Consider the following 25,197-nt stretch of genomic DNA (forward strand, 5'->3'; position numbering starts at 1 on the left):
TTGCTCCGAAATGTTTTCTTTCACATTTTGAGACAAATAATGCAAAGAGTTATATATTGGGTGAAACATTTAATAGTATTCAACTACTTGCAATTTCACATGTCTGTATTGTTGGGGGATGAAATTAACAATGTACATTTTGCATGCAATAATTAGCCCGTGTTCCAAACTTTAATTTGTTTAGAAAATATAGACGGGCCGTCCAGTGTGAATTAGTTCACAAACATACAAATAAACAAAAACTGGCAATGCCATGCAATAATAAACACATCCTTACTATGTAATGGAAATTGTCGAATATTAATACAAACTGAATACGATTTAAATAGACTTATTCAACTGTTATAATGCAATGCTCACCATTCTAGAATCACTAGAGAAGCCAATCGCTATCCATGAATCTCCAGAACCAGTGCTGCGTCCAACGAGTTCAAAATCTATATTGCTCCCGGTGTCTCGCCATGTTACCAGGAAGCCGCACTTGTTATTTTGGCAGTCTGAAAAGCAACCCTTGGACACACCACATTGATCATCAAGCTGTATTAATCCCAGTGCTGGTGGTACCTACAAACAACAGACAACCAGTTCAGCAAACGATGCGCTGTCTCTATAAACATCTTACGTACAAAATTTGAACTCTACGTCTAAATTCGTTCTTTTTTGTATCTTTAATAAATTCAATTGGATATCACACTTTCAAAATACATGCAACCTGGGCAAAATCTGGTTTGGCTGGTTCCATCTGTTGTCAGATGTTTATATAAAGACTTTAAAGATGGTTGCTAATTCTTTAGGACAGAGTGTGAGTTCTACTGTGTGCTTAGATTTTCCAACACTAGTCAGTTGTTTCAATATGCACTGGATGCCTGAGATCAGTTGCCAATTTTTTCTATTCTAAAACGCACAATGATCTTGACCATATAATTCTCTAATAATTGCCCATTCCCAGGAAAATGTGCATGAGTTTTTAAACAATGGGATTGGTGTGTTCAGTATTTAACGTTTGACGTGTATCAGAACTCAAGAATATGGGATGGATAGCCAGTATAAAACAGTTTCCAGGTGTAATAAGGTACAAATTAAAGGCACAACAATTTAACAAAGAGGAGTTTTTATTCTTTTAAGTAATGAATAAATATTGTGACTCATTTAATTTTCGCTGAATCAGTGTTTAAATTTCAAGCCAACCATTTTTTAATTACCTGTTAATAATTAATTATAAATATTCACATTCGTGCCAAAACCCCTCATAATGGTAACATTCATAGAACACAAAAATAACATCTGTATAGTGCCAATGATATCCTTAAATCTCTGTATCTCTCTCTCTCTCTCTCTCTCTCTCTCTCACACACACACACACACACACTCCATTCGAATTCAAAATTTACCGGAGTTGAAGCTGCAGTACCAATTGATCTTATTGTCGGTGATGTCACGTTGACCCAGTATGTTGTATAATTGAATACAAACGTTGCACTAAAATCAAACAGTTATAAGAAGGATAAAGTAATTTCGGCAAAGTTAATAATATTTATTCTCTGTAAATATCCTCTGTCAATACTGATCCTAAACTATGTAACAGAAAAGGCCGAAAACCAAAATGTTTTGTAAAATTCCACAAATAATTCATTTCCCGAAAATATAAATTGAAAATTTTTAAAGAACTACATCATCGTGAATTAAATTCCAAATAGTCTTTAACGGCTAGAAGTCTAAAAGTATAGAGTATTGCTAATAACTTCCAGTGGTATTCTGAACGAAGTCCAGTCTGTTGTGCTGATTTGCAAATAGCATTGAATATTGTTGATTTCATAACAGTCTTGATGTATCACAATGATATAATCAAACATGTCTCGAAATGAACTCAAGTAATTCCAAGTAAGTCATTTTTATCTTAAAGTCAATGAGCAATCTGCAATTTCAATGGATGATTGAAATAAATAAATAAATAAATAAATCCTCTATAATAACATTTGATCCTCACTAAAATACTGATTCTTCTTCAGATGTTAGGAAATGAACAATTAGTCCTATTTCTCCCTACCTGCTATACAACTAAAACACAATAGCATAAAAGAGGATGAGGTTCAAAGGTTCATTTTCAGAATATTCTAACTTGTCAACAAGGTTCTTTTAGCATCCAACCAATCTGAAATCAGTTGGACCAGAATTTCCAAAGGGAATGTCAATGACCTGAACTCAAATTCCATCAAATTTAAGTACAATCTGCAATCATGAAGCTATGTAATGCGCATAAATCTGACCCTTACAATCTACAATGATTAATAAAACATGAAACACATAATATAGATATACATCACAATAGACCCACCATTTTTATCCACATAATGTTTTTGGTTCCTTGTAGTCTTTATCACTAGCATAATTATAATGTTTCTTTATATGCGAAAAATTTACCTATTATTAAATAATTATTATCATCAATCCAAGATATTTAATATAAACCAGTAGCTGCTTTACTTACATATAAGATCATATGGCAACACATATATCACACTAAAATATAATTATTTGTCATTTTTCAGCCCTGACTCTTATCAGCTTCTATATTGCAGCAAAAGGTCATCGTCGATACTTTCAATGCAGAAAATACCAATCCAAAACGCCGCATAACAAGGGATCTAAAATGATCAGACAAACTAATTACTTCAAAATTGCAAAGGGATGGAAAACATTATAAAACACATACAAACATAATAACATCAATGGGAACAACACATTTTAGCATACGTGAATTTGTAAAAATCATCACTGGTAATACATGTAAAGGAATATCATGACCATTTATTCCATATTTGTTTGCTTTTAAACCACAAATTCAAGCATGGTCACGCTGGAAATCTGAGAAGGGCGACTTCTGCTAGCGAAACATTGACATTTTGTGTGTACCATTCCAGAGTATTCAAGGACTGCTTACAAAAGTTTGATATCTCCAACAATCACGTTTGGGGCTATCCAAGTGACATTCAAACCAGACTTCACGGTTTCAGCTTTATGGGTTAGTCCTCCTCCACCCTGGTGAAAAGTTTAATAGTTATGAATTCACGTAAAGGTTCAGTTCAAAGTTAAATTGATAATATTTGTCTTTTTAATAAATGAATGTCCAGATAAATGTAATGAATTATACATGAGATAAAGAGGTGTGTGTTTCAGCGAAACCGTCATTACGGCGACAGTTCATTGTCACTGGGTAGTCATTATGGCGACAGTAGCATTAGGGTGACAAAATCTGGGTCACCCTAATGTTTGCTATCCTTATGCAGATTAGCTTGCTGACTGATTCACTTACAGAATTTCATACAATTATCATAATGTCATCGATAACTTGTATTTATACATTTTGATGCAAGATATGCACGATTGTACTAAATATTATGGACAAATTTAACCGTGTGTTAAGGATGAGTTTTCTCCCACTGTCAGTAAATAACCATTAAGGCGACATTTCTAAAAATGCTTGCATTTTTTCAAAGCTAATGAGATATATTGAATCGATTTAAAATAAAACGATACTCTTTTTCATTTTTTTAATTTTTTTATATATATCTCAAATCAAATTCCTTTTGAAGACATAACACACTCAACTTTTCGAAACGGGCTCGAAAAAGCCGACCTGTAGTTAAAAATAGCGTTATCTTAAATTTGTGTTTGGTAAAGAATACATAAACGGAACGAGGTTAATAAATAAATCATAAAAATAATATAAAAAACGTATTATAGATCAATAGATTTATAAAACATTTACCAATGTTTTAGGCATTCAAATATTTTATTTTGTTCTTAATTTATCTAATGACCAATGTTTCTCTTTCCGTAAAATGTAAATTCGTTGACAACTACGACCGAGAAAGTACGAAGGACATACACGTAGAGAACGCAGGTAAGTTTCGTTATATATTATTTGTGAAATAAATAACTTTGTTTCACTCATGAGATGAAGACGTATTAGCTCGATGAAATTTTTAACCTAAAAAATATGATGCCTAAATTATTGAAAAGAGTCACTAATTTAAGTAATCAAGGGCAAGGTTTGAAACTGGATGTTGAACATAAAAGTTCGTAATATTTCTACTGCAGTGCTATGGTATCACGGGTCCTACATTTAGCGACTGGTTGAATAAGTAAATAAAGACATTGACCTTCAAGAAATTGTATATCTGTTTGGTGTTCTTCGCTCTGTATTAACATACATTTGAAGGCCGGCTCAGGTCAAGTTATTGGTGGAGGGGGTTTCCAAAATTTCAAAAGGGCCTTGACTTTCCTTGAAAGGGCACCATAGCAAAAATCTGTTTGCTGAAAGTGTGCATAATACCCAATAAATGTGCGCAAGAAGAAAACGATGACCACATTTCAAGTCACGAGTGACTGTATGTTTGTGTTTGTACACTTTTTAGCGGGTGGGGGAGGGATCAGGACCCCCCTCACCGATCAGGCCCTGCATTTAATTTCCAGTTTAAATTGGACGATTGTGTCCTAACTTTACTATGTAAGCTCACTTTCATATTTCTCTGACCACCATAATGCCATCACAGGGGCTCGTATCGTTGCTTAACCAACAAGTAGTACTGCCCCACCTTTTTTCTTCTGACAGCGGAGACCAACATTGTCGGGCCTTATTCCATACCGAAGTTTTACGCTGTGTTAACCTCCCCGTCAGTTCTGAGTTATCGGACGCTCGCTAGTAATTAATAAATTTATTTCGACTGACCATGATATCAGGATGGAAACTAAACTCACTCTTCGTTTTACCTATGGTATTAAATCATTCAGAACACTCACTTTTCAGTAATAATCCCTGTCAGAACAGAAAACCTATGTATGTATCTATTAATGACCTTATTTTGTTTAATTGCTGACGCATGCGTGGAAAGCAGCATCACTGCAGGGCAAGAACACTCGCTGGGAACTTTCTAGCGAGGAGTATATCACAAAGAACTGACTAACGGTTGGGTCATGACTGAGGTTAGGTCTGGCCGTCACGGCAAAATTTTGAGAGACAGAGAGAGACAGAGACAGTCGTGTCGGAAATTCGAGATTAAGACATACATACATACATACATACATACATACATACATATATACATACATATATAAATACATACACACATACCAACTGTGTATATTATTGTTATTAATAGCATGTCTCTGTCTCTCAAAATTCTGCCGTTACCGCCAGACCTAACCGCAGTTACGTCCCAAGCATTAGTCAGTTCCGTGTGATATAGGTGGCATGGTCCAGTTTCGTAATTTGGCCCCTGGCAAATTTCTTAACTTAAGGCTATGGTGCGACTTCTTCAGCTATTATTGTTTACTATTTATAGATGTGGATATATTTGTGAACTAGGTGTTTTGGGCTTGTTCTGTTCTTGAAATTGATGTCAGGCATGTACACCTTCCATAGTTACTCTGCAGTATGTTGATAGTGAAATACCAATAGTTGGCTAGGAGGAAGAGCTAGGCTCCCATAGCAGTAGACACGTGGGTTCAACGCAAGTAGAGTATCTCAAAAGCGGCTTGGATGACAACTATTCTGAATTGCATCAAACTATTTAGTAGACAATGTTTTTAAAAATTTTCATCCAGGGAAAGGGCTTGCGTTTGCACTGTGAGCACCACATGGTGTCAAAAATGGCATTTGGATGTGAAAAATGCATGTATAAAATAGGGGTTGGGGTGCATAAACTTCTTCTGCTATGAACTGCCATTGACTTCTCTGGTCAAGTGAATGCTATTCTTATGATTTGTTTTAATATAGGTATCTAAAAATATGGACCTTTTTGACCTCACTTGTGTATTTGATTTTTTATGATTTTTTATACTAGGTCACTGATTGCGGCATTAAATTTGTACATAAAAACTGGCCCCTGCCCCCTATACTCCTCCAGCCGTTATTCTTGCCTTGGGATGATGCTGCTTTCCAGATAAGTCAGAACTGATGTGGAGGTTAATACAGAGTAAAATTTCAGCATGGAATATGGCCCGACAACGTTGGTCTCCGCTGTCAGAACAAAGTGGTGACCTACTTGTTGGTCTAATATCGTTGCTTACAATTTAACCGTCATACATGCAATATGTAGTTATTGTATAGTGCATGTATGACAGGTAAATTGTAAGCAACGTTACGAGCCCCTGTGACTGCCATCTTGATTTCTTCTTCTCGCTGTACATCCTAAAAAAAATATTCTAATGATGGCTGATTTGTCCTGAATGAAAATGGTGCCAATTTTATGTTTGATATTATCGCTGGAGTGGCTAAGTTGACAGATTCAGTAGTTAAAAGAAATGGTGTTGTCTGGAAAAATTTTAGGCCAGAAGGATGCCAGTCAATTTAGTTTATGAGTAGTGAATAGGGACGATTCAGCCTCAATGGGAATTAGCATTACAGACCCCCCGGGACTGTTTACCCTCAATGGAAATTTAACATTAACCACCCTGGGACTGTTTAGCCTCAAGGGAAATTTAACATGGACGAAAAATCGTGGGACTGTTTAGCCTCAAGGGGAATTGAACATGGGAATATGGAAATTTAACATGGACGAAAAATCGTGGGACTGTTTAGCCTCAAGGGGAATTGAACAATGGAAATTGAACATGATGGGACTGTATAGCGTCAAAGGAATTTAAACAGGGTGGGACTGTATAGCCTCAAGGGAAATTGAACATGGGATTTTTTTTTTTAAAAATAAAAAATAAAAAATGGGGTACGTATCCACAGACTGGTGTCTGACTTGTGGACAACTGTCCACTTGGATCGGACATACATTAGCATGTCCGTCCTAAACATCATTGAAGACACAAGGGTGGATGATTCGACTGTGGTCCACATCTTGAGGCGCCGAGAACAGGTGAATCAATGCAGTGAACTGCGCTTATTTATAGGGGTAGGAAGGATTGAAATGGATTGAGTTCATTGACCAATCCAAACACGCGTTACAAAATTCAGTCAGCCCGCATCCAATCCGAAGAGAGCATTCTGTGACGTCACGTGGTCTATATAGATTCGCTAGCGCCTGTGTGCAGTCAATCTATGCGACAGTGATTCAACATGACGGAAACTCAGAAAACGATTAACTGGGGTGCACCAGCAGTGGAGACCGCCCAAGGGAACCCGGACTTACTTTCAGAAGTTGTAAATTGGGATATTGTGGATTTTCTTACCTCGCAAGAATTTGTTCCGGAACCTTCGTCTCCTTCTTCATTACCACACGTGGAGAATTTTAGACAGAGACAGAAAGAAGAATTGGAGAAATTTATACAGCGACAAAAGGAAGCGGAACAAGCTTTTCTCCTACAGCAACAGCAGCAAGAAGAAGAGGTAAGAAAAAAGAAAAAAAACAACAAGAAGAAGTAGCAGCAAAGAAACAAGAGGGTGAAACTCAAACGGTCACGGTACTGTTGGACATTTTAGCCGAGTTAAGAAGTCTGAAATAAATGTGTCAGACTTCTTTATTACGACCGAAGAGAATACGACCTTCCCGAGCTAAACACGTCAACCCTGTGACTAAGCCTACCGTACCACCCTTAGTGATTTCAACCAAATCATCATCGTCAACAGTACGCAGTCCAGAAGTAGGCCTTGGCCGTGGCAAAGGCTTAAGACAGTTAAAGCTGATTGCTTAAACTCACCCCTACACCAAAAAAGGCCCTTTTCAGGGCCACCCACGTCTCTCGAAAAGAGATACACTTTCAATTGCCAATAACTCAAAAAAGACCCATTTTACCCCTATAGTACGTGTATATGAGTGCGTGAGTGTAGCTTCTTATTTTAAAATCAAAACTCAAAGACACTTACCTTATATAATTAATGTATTCTTTTCTCAGTAGTTACAATCCAATTCACAATTCACAACAGAACACTTTAAAAAGTTCATAGACTTTTTCTATCTCATTGTTTACTCTCTCTGTTTTTTCAATTTCTTCACCGTCACAGTCTTTTCCTCTTCTTCCTCCTCACTTTCTTCCCTTCTTCTTTTCTTCTCCTGTTTCTTTTTCTTCACCTGTCTGCTTTCTTCCTCTGAAGAACCCCTCTCTTCTTCTGAAGAATCCGTCTCTTCTTCTGACTCCTCTTGTTTCTTTTTTGGGCAATCTGGAGACCAATGTCCTTTTTCTTGACAATAATAACAGGTATCTTGACTTTTTCTTTTCTAGCCCCTGTTTTTCTTTTTTGATGGTCTGGACACTCTGAAGACCAATGCCGTTTCTTCTGACAGATATAGCAAGTATCTTGACTTTTATCTCGAAAGGAAGGAGAGTAGTCCGTGGGCTGGTCTGAAGAGAATTTTCTAATGACGCCTCGCAAAGCTCTGATGAAACGTTCGATTTGGCTAGTCTCTTCCATGGTTGTGCTCGGTTAGAGAGTGAAATGAATAGTAAAAGGACAAGACACAAACCCTTTTATATACGCTGGTCTGCCATGACTATAAATTAGCCATGGTGTTTAAACTTGAGTCATTTGACGTTTTTTCACTCAAGATGAAACGATCCTATTCATTCGAGAAGAAAGAAGAAGAAAGTAAGAGGCAGAAACGTGATCTATCGCCTCGTACCAGGGCTGAAGTCTTGGCACAAATCGATGCCAGTGATTTTGAAGAGGACATGAGTGAACCAGAATCCGAACCCTTTAAACAAAGTTCACCACCCTTAGTCAACCCTGAAAAGTACTATTCCATTCGAGAGACGGAAAAGCGCTCCTCTAGAAAATTTAGAACCACGGCTTACAAATACTCAGTGAAGTTTAAAGATTTCAAGGCTGAAGTACCGTTAGAGAAAGCAGAAGGGTTCATCACTGGGGTGTGGGATTCTTTGCTCACCGCACTCAAGCGACAATGTCAACCCAAAGAAGACGATCGCTTGAGACTTTCCATACAACACGACGGTTTGAAATCCCCTGTTTGGATCGAGTTTAGCAGACCCGCAGAATTGACTGCTTCCAAAGTCATGGACAAGATTCAACACGTGCAATAATCTAATGACCAGTTTGACATCACCGATGGAAAAGCCACACTGGACATGACCCACGTCTCTCCTCCTCAAGGGACCGGACAACGCAATAAGGTGTTATTGGTGAACGACCTTCGCAGCACCAAAAAGAGTCTCGTCCAAATTCACAATTTTCAAGACCAGATGTGTTTAGCCCGAGCCATTGTGGTGGGACGAACCTATGCCAACAAGAACGACACGACAGAATGGAAAAGAGCCTGGAAAACTATTCAACGATCCGACCGAGCCAAACAACGAAACGAAGCAGAACTCCTGTTGCAACAAGCCGGACTGTCCAAAGACACACCCTGTGGTATTCCTGAAATGCAAAAATTGCAAGATGTCCTAGCTCCATTTTACACCTTGAAAGTGCACCCTCAAGAAGAGCGCGGACCTCTGTTGTTTCGAGGCCAAGACTTTAAGGACGGAAAATACATTCATGTCTATTATCACGATGAACATTTCGATACCATTACCAGTATCACTGCATTCCTGGGATACGGTTATTACTGTGAGAAATGTGACCATGGTTATAATAATCGAGAGCAACACAAACATTGCGGATTGAAATGCTCAGGATGTTTGGCCTCTCCACCCTGTCTGAGCGAAGGACAAGAAAGAGTACATTGTCCTGCTTGTCTGCGCACGTCTGTCAGCCCTGCCTGTTACCAACAACATCTGAAGACGCAAGGTTCACAGCAGAAATGTGCTTGTCAACTCCTGAGATTGTGCCCTACCTGTGGACAAGGCCTATGTACCAATACTGTCAAGGCACACGTATGTCGAGGAAAGAAAAAATGTCACATTTGTCATCACATCGTGGACTTGGAACACCAGTGATACGTGCAAAAATACCAACCCCCACCAGAGAAAGAGGATGGTCACAAGAAGAAAGGCAATTTCATCTTTTTCGATTTCGAATGCATGCAAGAGACTGGCATTCACATTCCTAATTTCTGCGTGGCTCATCGAGCGTGCGAGAAGTGCATTCAAGAACCTATCTTCAGTCATTGCCCTCACTGCAGCAAGATTCCTGGAGGACGTGAAAAAATCTTTCGAGGACCGAACACGCTAGCCGATCTCGCTCGATGGGTCTTAGACCCCATCGACAAGACGTGGAACCAAGAGGACATCGAACGTTACGGAGATTGTCATCGTCATGCCACGGTGATGGGTCACAATTTCTCCGGATACGATGGACAGTTTCTTCTCAGATACTATACGGAACATGGCACCGAACGTCCTAAAGTGACTTTGAACGGAGCCAAAATCATTTTCATGCAAGTGGGACAAGTACAGTTTAAAGATTCGATGAGCTATTTGGCCATTCCTTTGAGTCGAATGCCTAAAACATTTGGAATGACAGAAATGGCTAAAGGGTACTTTCCACACTTTTTCAATACGGAAGCCAATCAACACGCCGTTCTACCCCATTTGCCTGAGGCTCACTATTACGACCCTGACAACATGCGTACCGAACAACGAGAAGCTTTCTACGCTTGGTACCAGGCTCACGCCTCGGACCCTTTCGACTTTCAGGAAGAAATGCTAAAGTATTGTCGTTCCGACGTGGACATTTTACGGCGATGCTGTGGAAAATTTCGAGAACTGTTCATGGAACACGGAGGGGTCGATCCTTTGAAAGAAGCTTGCACCATTGCCAAAGCGTGTTCCTTAGTGTACCGGCAACGATTCATGCCTGAAAACACCGTGGCTGTCATCAGTCCTCAAACGACCCACTTTGTCAAACGTCAATACTCGGTCAAAGCCCTACGCTGGTTACATTACTTGTGCGACAAGGAAGACAAATGGATTCAGCATGCCCGCAACGGAGGAGGCGAAAAGACCATCGGAACGCATTCGGTCGATGGTTGGGACTTAGAAAACCCCAAGATCGTGTACGAGTTTAACGGTTGCTTATTTCACGGATGTCCCATCTGTTACCCTGACCGCGACACTAAAAATCAGTTTTTACAACGAACCATGGAAGACTTGTACCAGGCCACTTGTCAGCGACGTCTAAAGTTAGAACAGGAAGGATACCAAGTGGTGGAAATGTGGGAACACGAGTACGATCACCGTTTGAAAACCGATCCCGAGTTTAAACGCCTCGTGGAAAGTTACCAGTTCATGGACCCCCTGAACCCGAGGGATAGTTTGTACGGAGGAAGAACCAATGCCACCTGTTTGCTGTACCAAGCCGACGAAGAGAAAGGAGAAGAAATCAAATACTTGGACGTGTGTTCGCTGTATCCCTACGTGTGCAAATATTGTCGCTTTCCTACAGGGCACCCACAATTGTTCACGGAACACATCGACCTGAAAAACATTCGACAGTACGAAGGCTTGATCAAGTGTAAAGTTTTGCCTCCCACGAACCTATACCATCCCGTCTTACCTCACCATTGTCAAGGCAAACTGATGTTTCCTTTGTGCCGTAATTGTGCCGAAACGTGCAACCAAGATCAGCCTTGTCAGCACACCCAGGAAGAACTTGCCTTGACGGGAACCTGGGTCAGCGTGGAATTGGTCAAAGCTCTGGACATGGGATACCAACTGTTAGAAGTGTACGAAATTTGCCACTTTCCCAAGACACAACAATACCACAAGGGTGACCCCACGCAGAAAGGCATTTTCGCAGACTACGTGGATGCCTTTTTGAAACTGAAGCAAGAAGCCAGTGGCTATCCGTCCTGGTGTCACACTCCCGAAGACCAAATAAAATTCAAAGAGAAATACCGGGAACAAGAAGGCATCTCTTTAGACCACATCGAGAAAAACGAAGGCAGGCGATCGTTTGCCAAAGTGATGTTAAATTGCTTGTGGGGTAAAATGGCACAACGTCCGTGTTTACCCAAGACGGAGTATTTGACCGAATCTTCCCGCTGCTTTCAGATGATTCACGACAAAACCAAATTCATGAAACACGTGGACGTCGTTCGTGAGGATTTGATCTTGATCAATTACGAAGAAGATCTGGACTTTGTACAAGACGACCCTTTTGGAAATGTCATCATTGCGGTTTACGTGACAGCTCATGCTCGCTTAAAATTGTACGAAGCTTTAGAACTGTTAGGGGAACGCGTCCTGTACTTTGACACGGACAGTTGCATTTACATCCATCACTCGAGTCAACAGCACCCTGACATCGAAGGAGACCGTTTAGGAGCCTGGACAGACGAGCCCCCCGACGACAAGATTCTAAGTTTCGTCAGTGGCGGTCCAAAAAATTACGGCTACGAATACCGGGACCCACAAGGAGAAGTGCACACGACGTGCAAAGTGAAAGGATTGACTCTGAATTATCGTACCAGTCGTGTGGTCAACTTTGGGGTATTGAAAAAAGCCTTGCAATCCGGAGAGGATGAACACTTTAAAGTGACCACCTATCAACCGAACAAGATTGGACGTTTACCCACTCACCACATCGTCAGTCGACCATTGGAAAAAGTCTATGAAATCGTGTACCAGAAGCGAGTGCGACTTCCCAATCATTTCACTTTACCGTATGGACACGTCGGTATTGGTCTGTATATAAAAAGGAACTCTAGGCAAGATCGATAGTTCATTGTGACTACCAAGACCAAGCGAACAAGATGAATACTTTGAAAGAGACATCGTTCCAGTTTGGGGATTGTAAAAAAGTTGTATCTTCCTCTAGTGTGACTAATATTGGATGGATAAGACCCAGGCACTGCGACGGAAAATGTCCGGAAGGAAACTGCGATTGTTCATGTGGTTACCATTGTAATTGCGTAACGGAGTTTGCAGACGAGTGCGATTGTGAGCCTTGCGATGGGTACGATGCTGTACGTTGTGACCTTAGCGATGCCGTAAAACATCATGGGAACTTTGTTCTCACTACCCCTATCATGGAAAGTGATGCTGTGCGTGTCAAACCTGAGGGATGCGAAAGCGATGCCGCTCGTCCTCTTGGACATTTTACTGGGTTTCGTTTTAAAGGGGGATGTTCACCTTCACGTCTACCCCCCCCCCCCTACGGATGTCATCCAGCTCTGAGCAAACTCCTGTCCATGTCACCCAACCCTCATCGAAACGAACCTGTGAAAGACGAATATTCGTTTCCTGTGCGTTTGTCGGAATACTGCCACTTTGAAAATCGCCTTCAATCGTTCAAAGGAAAATGGCCTAAGTATCTGGGAGGACCGACCCCCGAAGAATTAGCCACAGCCGGATTGTTCTACTTGGGCGAAGGGGATAAAGTCAAGTGCTTCAGTTGCGGTGTGTCACTTCACCACTGGGAACCGCAAGATTCGGATTACGTAGAACATGCTCGTTGGTCACCGAATTGTCATTACTTACCCTTAGTGGGACCGAGACATTAAAGGAACTTACCATGTCGTTGACGAAGAAGAAACCAGTTTGGCTAGGAGTCAAATGTTGGACATCACCGAGACCAGTATTTAAACTGCATTTCAAAAACGATATTGAATCATTACCTAAAGAACTACAAGAGAAGATTTACAAGGAAGTGTGGCATTGACTTGCCAGAGTGAAATCTCAATGGGTCACTGTAGAACTTTTGTGCCGAGAAATTCATAAGAGGAAAGCGAAGAAAGTCAACCAGTGTGTTAGATTTCTTTGGGTCAAGGGTGCATTCATTCTATTGTATTACTCTAGACCGTTTACATCAAAAGAGTTCAGTGACATTCTTCGACGTTACCCTGAATGGCAGTGGTCATAAATTACTCACTATGTGGATTACTTTTGCCCTAGGAGAAGATTGTGAATTGTACGAACTGACCTATTCATGGATTCTTTGCTAGAGAACATTCGTGGCTTGCCTGTGGAGTTAAGAGAAAGAATTTCCCGAGAACTGATCAAAATAAAAGTGAAACGCAAACGCAAAGTTATTCATCCGTTTTAAAATTATGCTCTGTTCCAAAGTATAAGAAGACTGATTATGAGTGGATATTACATCAGTCACATAGGTAAACGAGGCTATTGGCCACCACCCAGTGATTCTAAAAACAGCGTATATACTTATGGATACTTTACAAGAGAACATTTTGGGCTTGCCTGTGGAGTTGAGAGAAAGCATTTACCGAGAGATGGTGAAAATACAAGTGAAACGTAAAGAACAGTTGCATCCGTTACGTCACCAGATGTTTAATCACTGGTACCTGAATGGTATAAAAGAACTGATTCGTCAGAAATTGTTTCAGTGGTCAGACATTGTTAGTGAGTTAGTGAATGAACGAAATGTTCATCATTTTGGTTACTTCGAGATTCACCTAGAGCAACGCATTGAGGAAGACGAGTTAAAGGATTACCAACATATTTTACGTGGAATCTGCTTAGTGGAAGAGAAAACTTCTAATCGAAGTTTGAACTGTAGGTTACAGTATTCTAGATTTCCTCCTGGAGAACGAAGATGTCTGGGTAGAATGTACGTGTATTGCTTCCGAAAAAAAGAGAGTATAAAAACCGGAATCCATGCCACGGCTTATGTCACAAGTGATTGAACAGATTCCGTGGAAGGAACTCAATGACCATATTCAAACCGTGGATCATTACCATCAATTATTACAAGAACTGTATCCATTCAATTTGGGACGACGCATAGTGTGTGTCTTAGTGACTTGTTTTCTGGGATTTCGTTTACCAGCCGATTCCTTGTGGACTCTTTACGAACAGTATTTACCACCCCATTCAACATGAAAGTGGTTCCTTTAAATGTTCACGAGAGACTCCTTTTGCTCAAAGCCTTACGTTTTCATCTGGATACTTCTCGACCTCTACGGGAAAAAAAGATTCGTCAACTTTTAGCTACCCAAGACGTGTATGACGATGTGTGTGTAGCTTGTGACTTACACCCCCATTGGACAGATGTCCGTGACTGGAAAAAGAGGGGTTTTGAGGCTTGGACCCAAGAAGTGGCCCAGTATGCACGAGAGTTGTGATCCTTCCTTTCAACGTCCAAAGAAAAAAGTTACTTTTCAACCTGTGTTAGTGACGGTGCCAGAAGAACCCGTCACCCAGGACAGGACTGTCGTGGACATGCCTGAAAGACCCTTTCGGGAGGACACTTGTGTGACCTTACCCCCTATAGAACTAGTCAGAACTTTACCCAAAACATGTTGTACAGACACTTGTTTTTATTCCACGTAATGATTTTCATGTGCCTTTTATCGTTGTACTTAAGCCTTTGGCTTTTATGTATTTTTGTCTTTCGTATTCATGTTTAAAACATTCAATAAACGTGTTCTGAAAAAAGTATATAAACTCTCGTCTTGTTTGTTTTCGTGTCACAAGTGACATTCCTAACACTATGGCTACTTCTTCTGTCTCTGCTCCCTCTTCCTCCACTGTCAAAGTCATCGACGAACACTTAGATCGTGCCAGGTGGGAGGCTTTGTATCTTCGCCACCCCTTTAACATGCTCATTGCTGGATCTAGCGGTTCAGGCAAAACCGAATTCGTCAAACGTTTGATCGAACATAAACATCATTTGATCGATCGACCACCTCAACGCATCGTGTGGTGTTACAAAGAGTGGCAATCGGCGTACAGTCTCTTGCGAGAAAGTCAAGGCGATTCCATCGTGTTTGTGGAAGGCATTCCTAAAGAAGACGACGGCATCGTCTCTGACTCCCGTCAAACCCATTTGGTCATTTGCGACGACATGTTAGGAGAAGACGAAGAAGAAATTAAACTGTGGTTCACGCGCAAAGGGCATCACCGTAATGCCAGTGTCGTTTACATCACCCAAAATTTGTTTCAACAAAGTAAAGCCCATCGCACCATCAGTCTCAATGCGCATTACGTGGTCTTGTTTAAAAGCCCTCGAGATAAATCGCAAGTGCAAGTCTTAGCCAAACAGTTAGGAACGCCTTGGCTGACTCAGGCGTACGACGATGTCACTCAAACTCCACACGCCTATTTACTCGTTGATTTGAAACCTACGACCCCCGATGATTTGCGATTTCGTACCCACTTGTTTCACCACTGGTGCCAAGATGGAGGACCTGTCCTGTACACGTCTCCGTCCTCGACTTAATTTCACTCCACAAAAAAATCTATAAAAACCTCAGACCCTTTTCGTCTGTCTCACACAGTGTGAACATGACGTCCCTTCAATCACATCTCCCCGTCAAATTGATTCGTACCTTGTATGGCATCAGTCGAGAAAAAATCCACAAACACGAGCTCGTGTCCTAGAAGCTAGTCTCAAAGAAGTCTTACGATGGTTCACGGTGACGGCACGTCAATTACTCAAAGGAATCATTCAGATTCCTCATCAAACCAAACGCTTTTTTGATCGAAACAAAGTCGCTTTGACCCAACTGGCCGATCGCCGCATCGTCACTCAAACCAAAAAACAAATTTTGAAACCTGGAGACAGGGGTACTCTAGGAGGGGTCATCATTCGCTCTCTCTTAAGATGGGATCCTAATGCCCCCAAAGTTCTCCCCAAGAAAAAAGTCAAACGAAGCTCCAAGAAGAAAAAGACCAGGTCCCGAAGGAGAACTTCTCCAGTGGCGGGACCCTCCTCTTACCAGACACCACCCCGGAAAAAGAAAAGAAGCCCCCAGAAAAAGAAACAGAGAAAAAGTCCCCAGAAAAAGAAAAGTCCACAAAAAACTAGTCGCAAGAGAGGCACTTCGGCCAGGACGCAACCTTACACTCGCAAACCACGACCTGTCACGGCGGTGACTGCGTCTCCGGCAGCGTCACTTTCATCCACTTCCCCGTTGATGACACCAAGAACTGAAGAGTACTTGGAGACGTTGATCACACCAAGAACTTCTCCGTTGATTACCCCAAGAACTTCTCCAGTGGCAGGACCCTCCAATTTAGTGACAGTGGCTGCTGCTCACAAAGTGCCTTCTCCCAAAATCAAAGTCCAAGAAAGATCGGGCATGTTACAAAGTTTACTGGATTTGTCCAAGCAAGAACTGGCTCGATTTAGTCCGTTGCGTACCCCTGCACGACGTGTCATGCCTGTCCTGAAGTTGATACGACGTAAAGACAATCAGTGGCGACGCGTTCCAGTATAAAAAAGGTGTGTGACCAAGTAGGGTATCAGTGTTTTGGTGCTCCTGAAGATGTCACCCTCCAGAAAACATCCCTCTTCTAAACAGCCCCAAGGAAAGAAAAAGGACTGCCTCCTCGCTTAGTCAAACATGGGGACATGTTATCTGTCCTGTCCAAAGCTTCTCCACCCCTACGAAAAAAACTCATTCAATCGGCCTCCAAAGAGGTCATCGATACCGTGTGCGAATGTCGTTTGAACGTCTTGAAAGGTACGATCCCTTTGTCCAAACACCAAAAACAATGCTTAGGCAAACATCGTCACTTTCTTCGCCAAACGGTTCAAAAGAAAATTCCCCTTCGTCAAAAGAAGAAGATGTTGGTCCAACGTGGAGGTATTTTACCCCTCTTGTTAGGCCCTTTACTGAAAGGAGTCGTGGGAACCATGTTGGGAGGACTGGTGGGAGCAATATAAAGAGGCCCTCGGAAGTCCCAAGATCTCAGAATCGACCCCTGACAACCCCATGGAAGGACGAAAACTAGCTTTTGTGATTTACAAACGATGGATGGAATACCATCGTTGGCAAGAACAACGCACCCCGCATTTACCTCCCAATCCCCATTTGAGCGAGATGTCCCAGTTACAACACGAATTGCAGTCCTTGATGGATCGCCAAGATTTGTCCGAAACAGAAAAATCGCAAAAGTACGATCAACTCTTGCAACGACTGCAACTCTTTCACCAGAAAGCTTTAGACGAAACAGCTGTACCCACTCTGAAAGATTTTAAGACCTTGATGAAAAGTCCAGCACCATCATCACTACCACCACCACCACTATTACCATCCCCAGGGGTCACCAGAGATGCTACCCCACGAAGACCTGAGGAAGAAGAGATGTTTCAAACACCGTCAGCAGCTCCCATTTCAAGTAAGATTGCAGCTTCCTTGTTGACCCCGTCTCCCACACCCCAACGAGAAGAAATGAAAGCTTGGGTTAAAAAGATGATGTCCACTCCTCCTTCGACAGAAGTGAAAAAGAAAGAAGGGAAGCCAGAAGTGAAGAAAGAAAAGAAGACCAAAGCCATTCCATTGCCACCTCCACCACCACTACCTTCGACTTCTACTCCCGTAGCCCATCGGACACGTAAATCCGTTTCTAACCCACCCTTTCGTCCCACCCAAAGTAGCATCACGGAAGAGTGGGTGACTTATTAACACAGCAAAAAAATGGAGAAGGTGTTAGCCAGCATTTACTACGATCCCTCGCATCCTGCAGGTTACGCAGGAGTTCAAAAATTGTATCGTGCTGCCAAAACTCGATTGAAAAGTCTCCGTTTACCTCAAGTGCAACGATGGTTACAAGAACAAGCTACCTACACTTTACACAAACCCATTCGACGCAAGTTTTCCAGAAGTCGCACCCGAGTGGAAGGCATCGATCATCAATGGCAAGCCGATTTAGCCGATGTCTCTCATTTGGCCAGCTACAATCGTGGCTACAAATATTTGTTTTGTATCATCGACGTCTTTTTCAAATTTGCCTGCGTCGTACCCTTGACTTCCAAATCTAGCAGCGAGTTAGTGCGAGCCCTGCAACGAGTGTTGAAACAAAGCGGTCGTCACCCTCTTCGATGGCAAACGGACAAAGGCACCGAATTTCTGAACCAAGCTTTCCAAAAAGAATTAAAGAAACGTGACATTCACTTTTTTACCACCGAGAATCCCGAAACCAAAGCCAGCATCGTGGAACGTTTTCAACACACTTTGAAAGAACGCATGTGGGAATATTTTACGCATCACCACACTCTGAAGTACATCGACATCTTTCCGCACCTGGTGCAAGCGTACAACCAATCTTACAATCGAAGCATTGGACGTGCCTCGCAAGAAGTGACTCCCGACAACGAAGTGATGGTGTTTGAGCGCCTGTTTGGTACGTCCCCGACGAGGGCTGTCCCCAAGAAAAGTGGCGAGTTGTCCGTAGGAGATTCGGTGCGCATTGGCAAAACCAAACGCACTTTCGACAAAGGTTACTTACCTAACTGGACGACCGAATTGTTTCGTGTCACTGGACGAGTGCATGGCCGTCATCCTGCCGTCTTTAAATTGGAAGACATGAACGGAGAAGTGCCCAAAGGAACGTTTTATTTGCCCGAGTTACAACGTGTCACCAAAAAAGAAGACGACGTGTACGACATCGAAAGCATTCTCGAACGCAGAACCCGTAAAGTGGGCAAACGACGTGTCAAAGAAGTCAAAGTACGTTGGAAAGGATATCCACCCAGTTTTGATTCTTGGATCGACGCTTCGCAAGTCATCGACTATAAAAAGAAGTGACCATCATGCCCTTTCACACAGACGCAGCTACGTCGACCACTCCTTCATCCAGTTCTTCTCTGCAAGATTTACAAAAACAACCTTTGTGGGTGTGGTGCGGAGAACGTGTGCCTAAAACGCAAATCGTCTTTTTCTGCCAAATCTTCGTGGTGTATTGTGTCATCGGGGCAGCCATCGCCAATTTGTGTTTGCAACAAGGAGACAAACAATTGTGGACCATTTTATTGAGCAGTTGCATCGGTTACCTGCTTCCCAATCCCTCCCTGGAATTCTCCTCGAACGGGAACAACGGGAACCTTGTGTCCAGTGCCAGTGCCAGTCACCACTCCAATAACAACAACAACAACCCCATTTTAGGCGGAGACACGCCTCTGACTTGCAGTAACTCCTCGGACAGCCACAGAACTCTGGAATTATGAGTCACCAAAACCAATTTTACTTAACCTTACCCAGTGACAGTTCCATGGAGGTGTTTCCCCACAACACGTTGTGTTGTTACACGGCCAAATTACCTCAAGCCATCCCATTAGATCACGAAGCCCATTGGGAAGTGGCTTTGGTAGAAATGATTAACCCTACACAAATCCAAAACATCACTGAAAAGCAAAACACTTTTGAGGTCGAAATCCTGAACCAACAATTGCAAGACACCATGAATGAAATCGGGTTTTCAGGCGACATAAAACCAGCCAACAATCCAGCCTTCAGTATCTACACCTTGAAAATTCCGGCAGGGTTTTATTTTAGTGGCCAACATTTGGTGGATACCATTGCTTCCAGGTTCGAGTTAGCCTTTGGCAAAGCCCTGAACAGAATCAAAAAAAGTGTCACCCTGGAGTACCATAAAGTGGCTCGTCGCTTCCTGATGAAATTTCAGGATACCCAAACGTTGTCCATCAGTTTTAATCGTGACTTGTTTGATATTTTAGGTGGAGACACAAAAATGGCTCCAAATTTTAAACCGAAGATCAACAGGAATACGGAATTTTACAAGTTTTTTCGATTCCCTGTAGAACTGAACCAAGGACTGAATTTGATGTTTGTGTATTCCGATGTGGTGGAGTACAACGTGGTGGGACACACCTCTGTGCCGTTACTGCGTGTCATTCCTTTCAAAGTGGATAGTGCCACGACCAGTGACCAGGAAGGTGGAAACACTTATCACGTCCACCGCGAATTTGTACATCCTCACTATTTGCCCGTCAGTAAGTCTTATTTGGACACGGTCAACATTGCTATAAAAGGAGATCTGGGACAAAATATTCCATTCACCAAAGGAAAAGTCACGGTGAAACTCCATTTTCGAAAACGGTTCTCTCACGACTCGTAAGTCATGTATCCAGTGTACCGAGGGGTTGCTCGACAGCGAGGACACGGTTTAGGAGATATGTTAAAATCGGCCTTTCGTTCGGTGGCCCCAGTGTTGAAACCGATGGTGACACGCGGATTGCACGCCTTGAAAGATGCGGCACTGACGCAAGGCAAAGAATTTCTCCAAAATGTCATCATCGACAAACAAAACCCTAAAGAAGCCTTCATGAGGGCAGGCAAAAATGTCTTGCTGCAAACGGGCAAAGTCCTTTTGGGCCGACGAGACACACCTATAAATGCCCTGCACGCTACCGAGTCAGGCATTCAGCAAGGACAAGGCAGAAAGAGACGACGAAGAAAACACCCTTTCACCAGACTTCACACGTCTAAAGCTAGAAAGACAAAGAAAAGAAGAACCGTTCGAGACTTAGACGTTTTCGATTATTGAGACACAGAGAAAAAAAATGATGTACCGAGAGTCTTGCGCTTGTTCCAAGTCAGAACTGGATCTGTTTGCCATGCCCCCCACCATGATGACCATGCAAGAATCCCAATGGGTGGAATTTCATCCCGTCTCCTCATTGACAGATTCCGCTCCCATCGAGTTTGAAATCAAAGGACAGCCCGAAGATTACATTGATCTGAATAGCAGTTACTTGTACCTGAAAGTCAAAGTTCTAGATAAGACAGGAGGTGATATAGACACTGAAGCAGTGGCTCCCGTCAACAATTTCATGCATTCCTTGTTTAGTGGAGTGGACTTGTACTTGAATAACAAACTAGTCAGTAGCAGCATGGGTACTTACCCTTATCGTGCCTACCTGGAAAAAAAATTTCTTGACGTACGGAATAGACGCCAAGAACACCCATCTCAATGCCTGTGTGTATGGGAAGCTGACGAAGCAGGCCAGTTTGAATTATTGGAAACTGATACAAGTGATAAAAAGAAAGAATACAATGAGGGATTTGTAGAACGAAGAAACAAAATCATGGGACTTAACAAAAGTTTAGAACTGATGGATCGTGTGCATTTGGACATGTGGTTGCAAGAAAAGTATTTGCTGAACGGGGTGGATGTCCGCCTGAGACTGAATCGTAGCAGTACCGCTTTCCATTTAATGGCTGATACTGACGATTACAAAACCAAAATCCAAGAAGCCAGACTCTACGTACGCCGTGTGGAAGTGTTACCTAAAGTGGGAAACGACATCAGCCAGACGTTGAGCAGAACGACCGCCAAGTATCCCATACGACGCGTGGAAGTGAAAACCTTCACTATTCCCAAGGGACAGCGATCCATGATTGAAGATCATCCGTTCCAAGGACAGTTACCCAAACGTTTGATCGTTGGTATCGTCGAGAATGAAGCCTTCAACGGAGCTGCCAATAAAAATCCTTTCTACTTTCAACACTTTAACGTGTCCAAGATCGAAGTCAGTCGCTATGGCAAGACCTTGTGTACCCGACCTTTTGAACCTGACTTTGAGAAGAAGAATTACTTGAGATCGTACTTGTCCCTGTACGAAGCCACCGGACAGTTAGGAACCAACACCAGTCACGGCATTACGTACGAGGATTATGCAGGAGGTTATGCTTTGTGGGGTTTTGATTTCACTCCAGACCAAGGCAGCGACGAGGGACATTTCCACCCTATAAAATCCGGCCAGATTCGTGTGGAAATTCAGTTTGCAAAACGAGACCCTGATGTAACGTTGAACGTCATCCTGTATGCAGAATTCGATAATACGATAGAAATCAACAGTTTGAGAGAAGTCATTCTAGATTATTAGAAGCCATGGAAGACTATTATCCCTCTTTACCTAGTGGAGAAACTTTGGAGATGGAATGTGAGGAGACCGTGGAAAAAGAAGAAGTGATCATGATGAAGTCAAGATGGCCAGAACAAGAAGCCCATTTAGTCTCCTGTTTTGCCAAACACTTGGTCGAAAAAATGACGAAATTGATCAAGAAAGATTGCTATGGATGTCAAAACGATCATCCCAGTCAAATTCAACACGATAAATGCCTAATGCTGAGTCAAGAAGAAAAATTGGACGAGTATCTGGACGAAGCTTGGAGTCTCATCTCGGACGAAGTCGTGTTGCATCAGTGGTATAAAGACTTGCGTGAACATTCTTGTCCACCATTAACCACTCAAGAGATCCATCGTATCGAAGCTCTTCTGAATCAGAGTGAGGAGACGAAACGAAGAAGCGGTTATTTGTCAGACATTTTCAAGCAAAAAGTCAGGATCGAATTGATGACTTATTATTACCTGTGAAGAAGAAAAAAAAAAGAAACAAAAAATGGATACCTGGGAACTTTATTACCTTTTGAACTACAGTTCGTATACGGCTTCTTGGAATCCTGTCGTCTGTGCTAAAGATGAACTCCCTCATCGCAAACCTCAAGACCATCTAGCTTATGTGATCAACACGGACGACAGTCATCTCCCAGGAACCCACTGGGTAGCCGTCTACTTTCTTCAAGAAGGATGTGTGGAATATTTTGATTCGTACGGATTGCCCCCTTTGGAAGACGATATCATTGACTTTATGAGAAGAAATGCTCAGACCACCTGATTCAATAACGTGAAATTACAAGGCACAGATTCCTTGGTGTGTGGACAGTACTGTGTGTATTTTCTGCATCATCGCAGCCTGGGCTATTCCTTAGAACATTTAGTGACTCATTTTGATCCTCGTTCTTCTTCAAGAAACGATGTGAAAGTAGATCAATGGTTTTGTGACCATTATGCTTATCTTTTGTCTCAAGCTAGGAAACGTAGTGTCCATCAATGGCCTAATGACTTCCAACAGTGGAAATCACAATTTCATTCACAACGTTGTCAACCCTGTTTAAAGGAGAGTGTTAATTGAAAAAATGTTTGTGATTTGAAAAAAATGTTTGATGTTATATTGTTGGATTATTGTTAAAAAATGTTATAGTTGTTTGTTAGTGTTAAGTGATTTTGAATAAAAAAATGTTGTGTTTTGAAAAAAAATGCCTTTTGTCTTTTGTTTGGCTATAGGAATCTTGATTCATGCTCTTTGACCTCTTACTATCCTCTCATCACACTCATTGAACGTTGCGGCTCGAAAACCGTAGCGGGTTGTTTTCCTTCACGTCCGCGCTTTGACTTTAAAGCCGGGGTAGTTTACAGTCTAACCATCCATTGTCGACTCATCCTCCTACGAGGATGTGCTCCAAACTAGCTAAGCTAAACGAAGCCTACGTGAATTTGCATAGGGTCAGACACAGTCTGATACCGAAGCCAGAAGAGATAGAGAATGTGAGAATGTTAAAAGTCACTGAAGACCTGATAGAAGAGCTCTTCAGAGAAGAAGTGAACAGGGAGAAAGAAGAATGGACAGAGAAGTACAGACTTCAGAGACAGCAGCAACAGCAACAACAACAGCAGCAGCAACCTGAACCTGACAGAGGCTTTGTCGATTGTCGTATCGACACCAAAGAGTTCTTCTTCTCCTTCCGAAGAAGCAGACCTATCGTCAGAAAGTCTATCCTCAGAGGACGTCGCATTCTTAGAAACTAAAAGATTGCCATAGCAAACAAAAAAAAACAAAAAAAAAAACAGCCCTTTTCAGGGCTACCCAATACTCTAGAAAAGAAATAACAATCCATTTGCCAATGTGTGTATGTAGAGTAGTGTGAATATAAACACTAACTCTTTTTTATAGTGTGAGGGTATGTGTTTGTGTATATGATTGTGTGTTTGTAAGTGCTCACGTACGTTTGTGTGGATAGTAGATTAAGATCATGTTTTTTTGCTGTTTGACGTGTGGGGAGAGTAGATTTGGGGTTTGATTGATTTGCGTATGTGGATAGTATATTATTTGTTTAATAAAAATTTTTAAAATAGTGATGGGCAGTATAAAAAAGTGAGTGAGTGTTTCTTTTAGGTCCGCGTGTTGTTTGGTTATGATCTAGGTAAGATCAATTTTGTTTTAGGGGGATGTTTTCCATCATGTCCGCGCTTCCAGTATAAATTAAAAATCGTTCGGCAGTCTAGCTACCTTGTTGATTGATCAACACCACCAGAATGAACACCAGACTAGCTAAACTGCTTGAACTTCATGTACACCTGGAATATGTCAGGCGTATAGTGAATGAGCTGGCTGCAGAGGCCATCGTAGAAGAGGGAAGGATGAAAGAGGAGGAGAGAAGAAACAAAGAAGAGGAGGAGAGAAGAAACAAAGAAGAGGGGAGAGGAAATTTCAGAATCCCAGAGACAGAAAATTGGGATTCTGAAGCCACTTATCCCGCCTCTGCTATTCCCCCAAAAAGAGTGAAAAGAGACTGGGGAAGAAGATGTGTGTGTGGTGCCAGGTCTGGAAGGTGCCATCATTAACCAGGTGTCATGGAGTTTAAAAAAACAAACAGCCCTTTTCAGGGATACCCCAATCTCTAGAAAAGATATAGTAATCTATTTGCCAATGTGTGTATGTAGAGTAGTGTGAATATAAACACTGACTCTTTTTGATAGTGTTTGTGTTTGTGTTTGTAAGCGCTGACGTAGGTTTGTGTGGAT

The 25,197-nt window shown here is 41.9% G+C and overlaps 1 protein-coding gene across 1 annotated transcript in view; it reads right to left on the minus strand.

Moving 5' to 3' along the window:
- The window catches only part of LOC149775589 (ferric reductase 1-like), a 43,344-nt gene that overhangs the window by 12,424 nt on the left and 5,723 nt on the right, over window positions 1-25,197 (minus strand). Inside the window, exons 4-6 of the mRNA XM_089944053.1 lie at window positions 2,942-3,039; window positions 1,392-1,479; window positions 361-564 (exon numbers count right to left, since the gene is read on the minus strand). Coding sequence (XP_089800179.1) covers window positions 361-564; window positions 1,392-1,479; window positions 2,942-3,039 — 390 coding nt within the window. The remainder of the gene's footprint in view (window positions 1-360; window positions 565-1,391; window positions 1,480-2,941; window positions 3,040-25,197) is intronic.

This window comes from Sinohyriopsis cumingii, chromosome 19, assembly GCF_028554795.1.
Source record: "Sinohyriopsis cumingii isolate HCF-2022 chromosome 19, ASM2855479v2, whole genome shotgun sequence".
Classification (NCBI taxonomy): Eukaryota; Metazoa; Mollusca; class Bivalvia; order Unionida; family Unionidae; genus Sinohyriopsis; species Sinohyriopsis cumingii.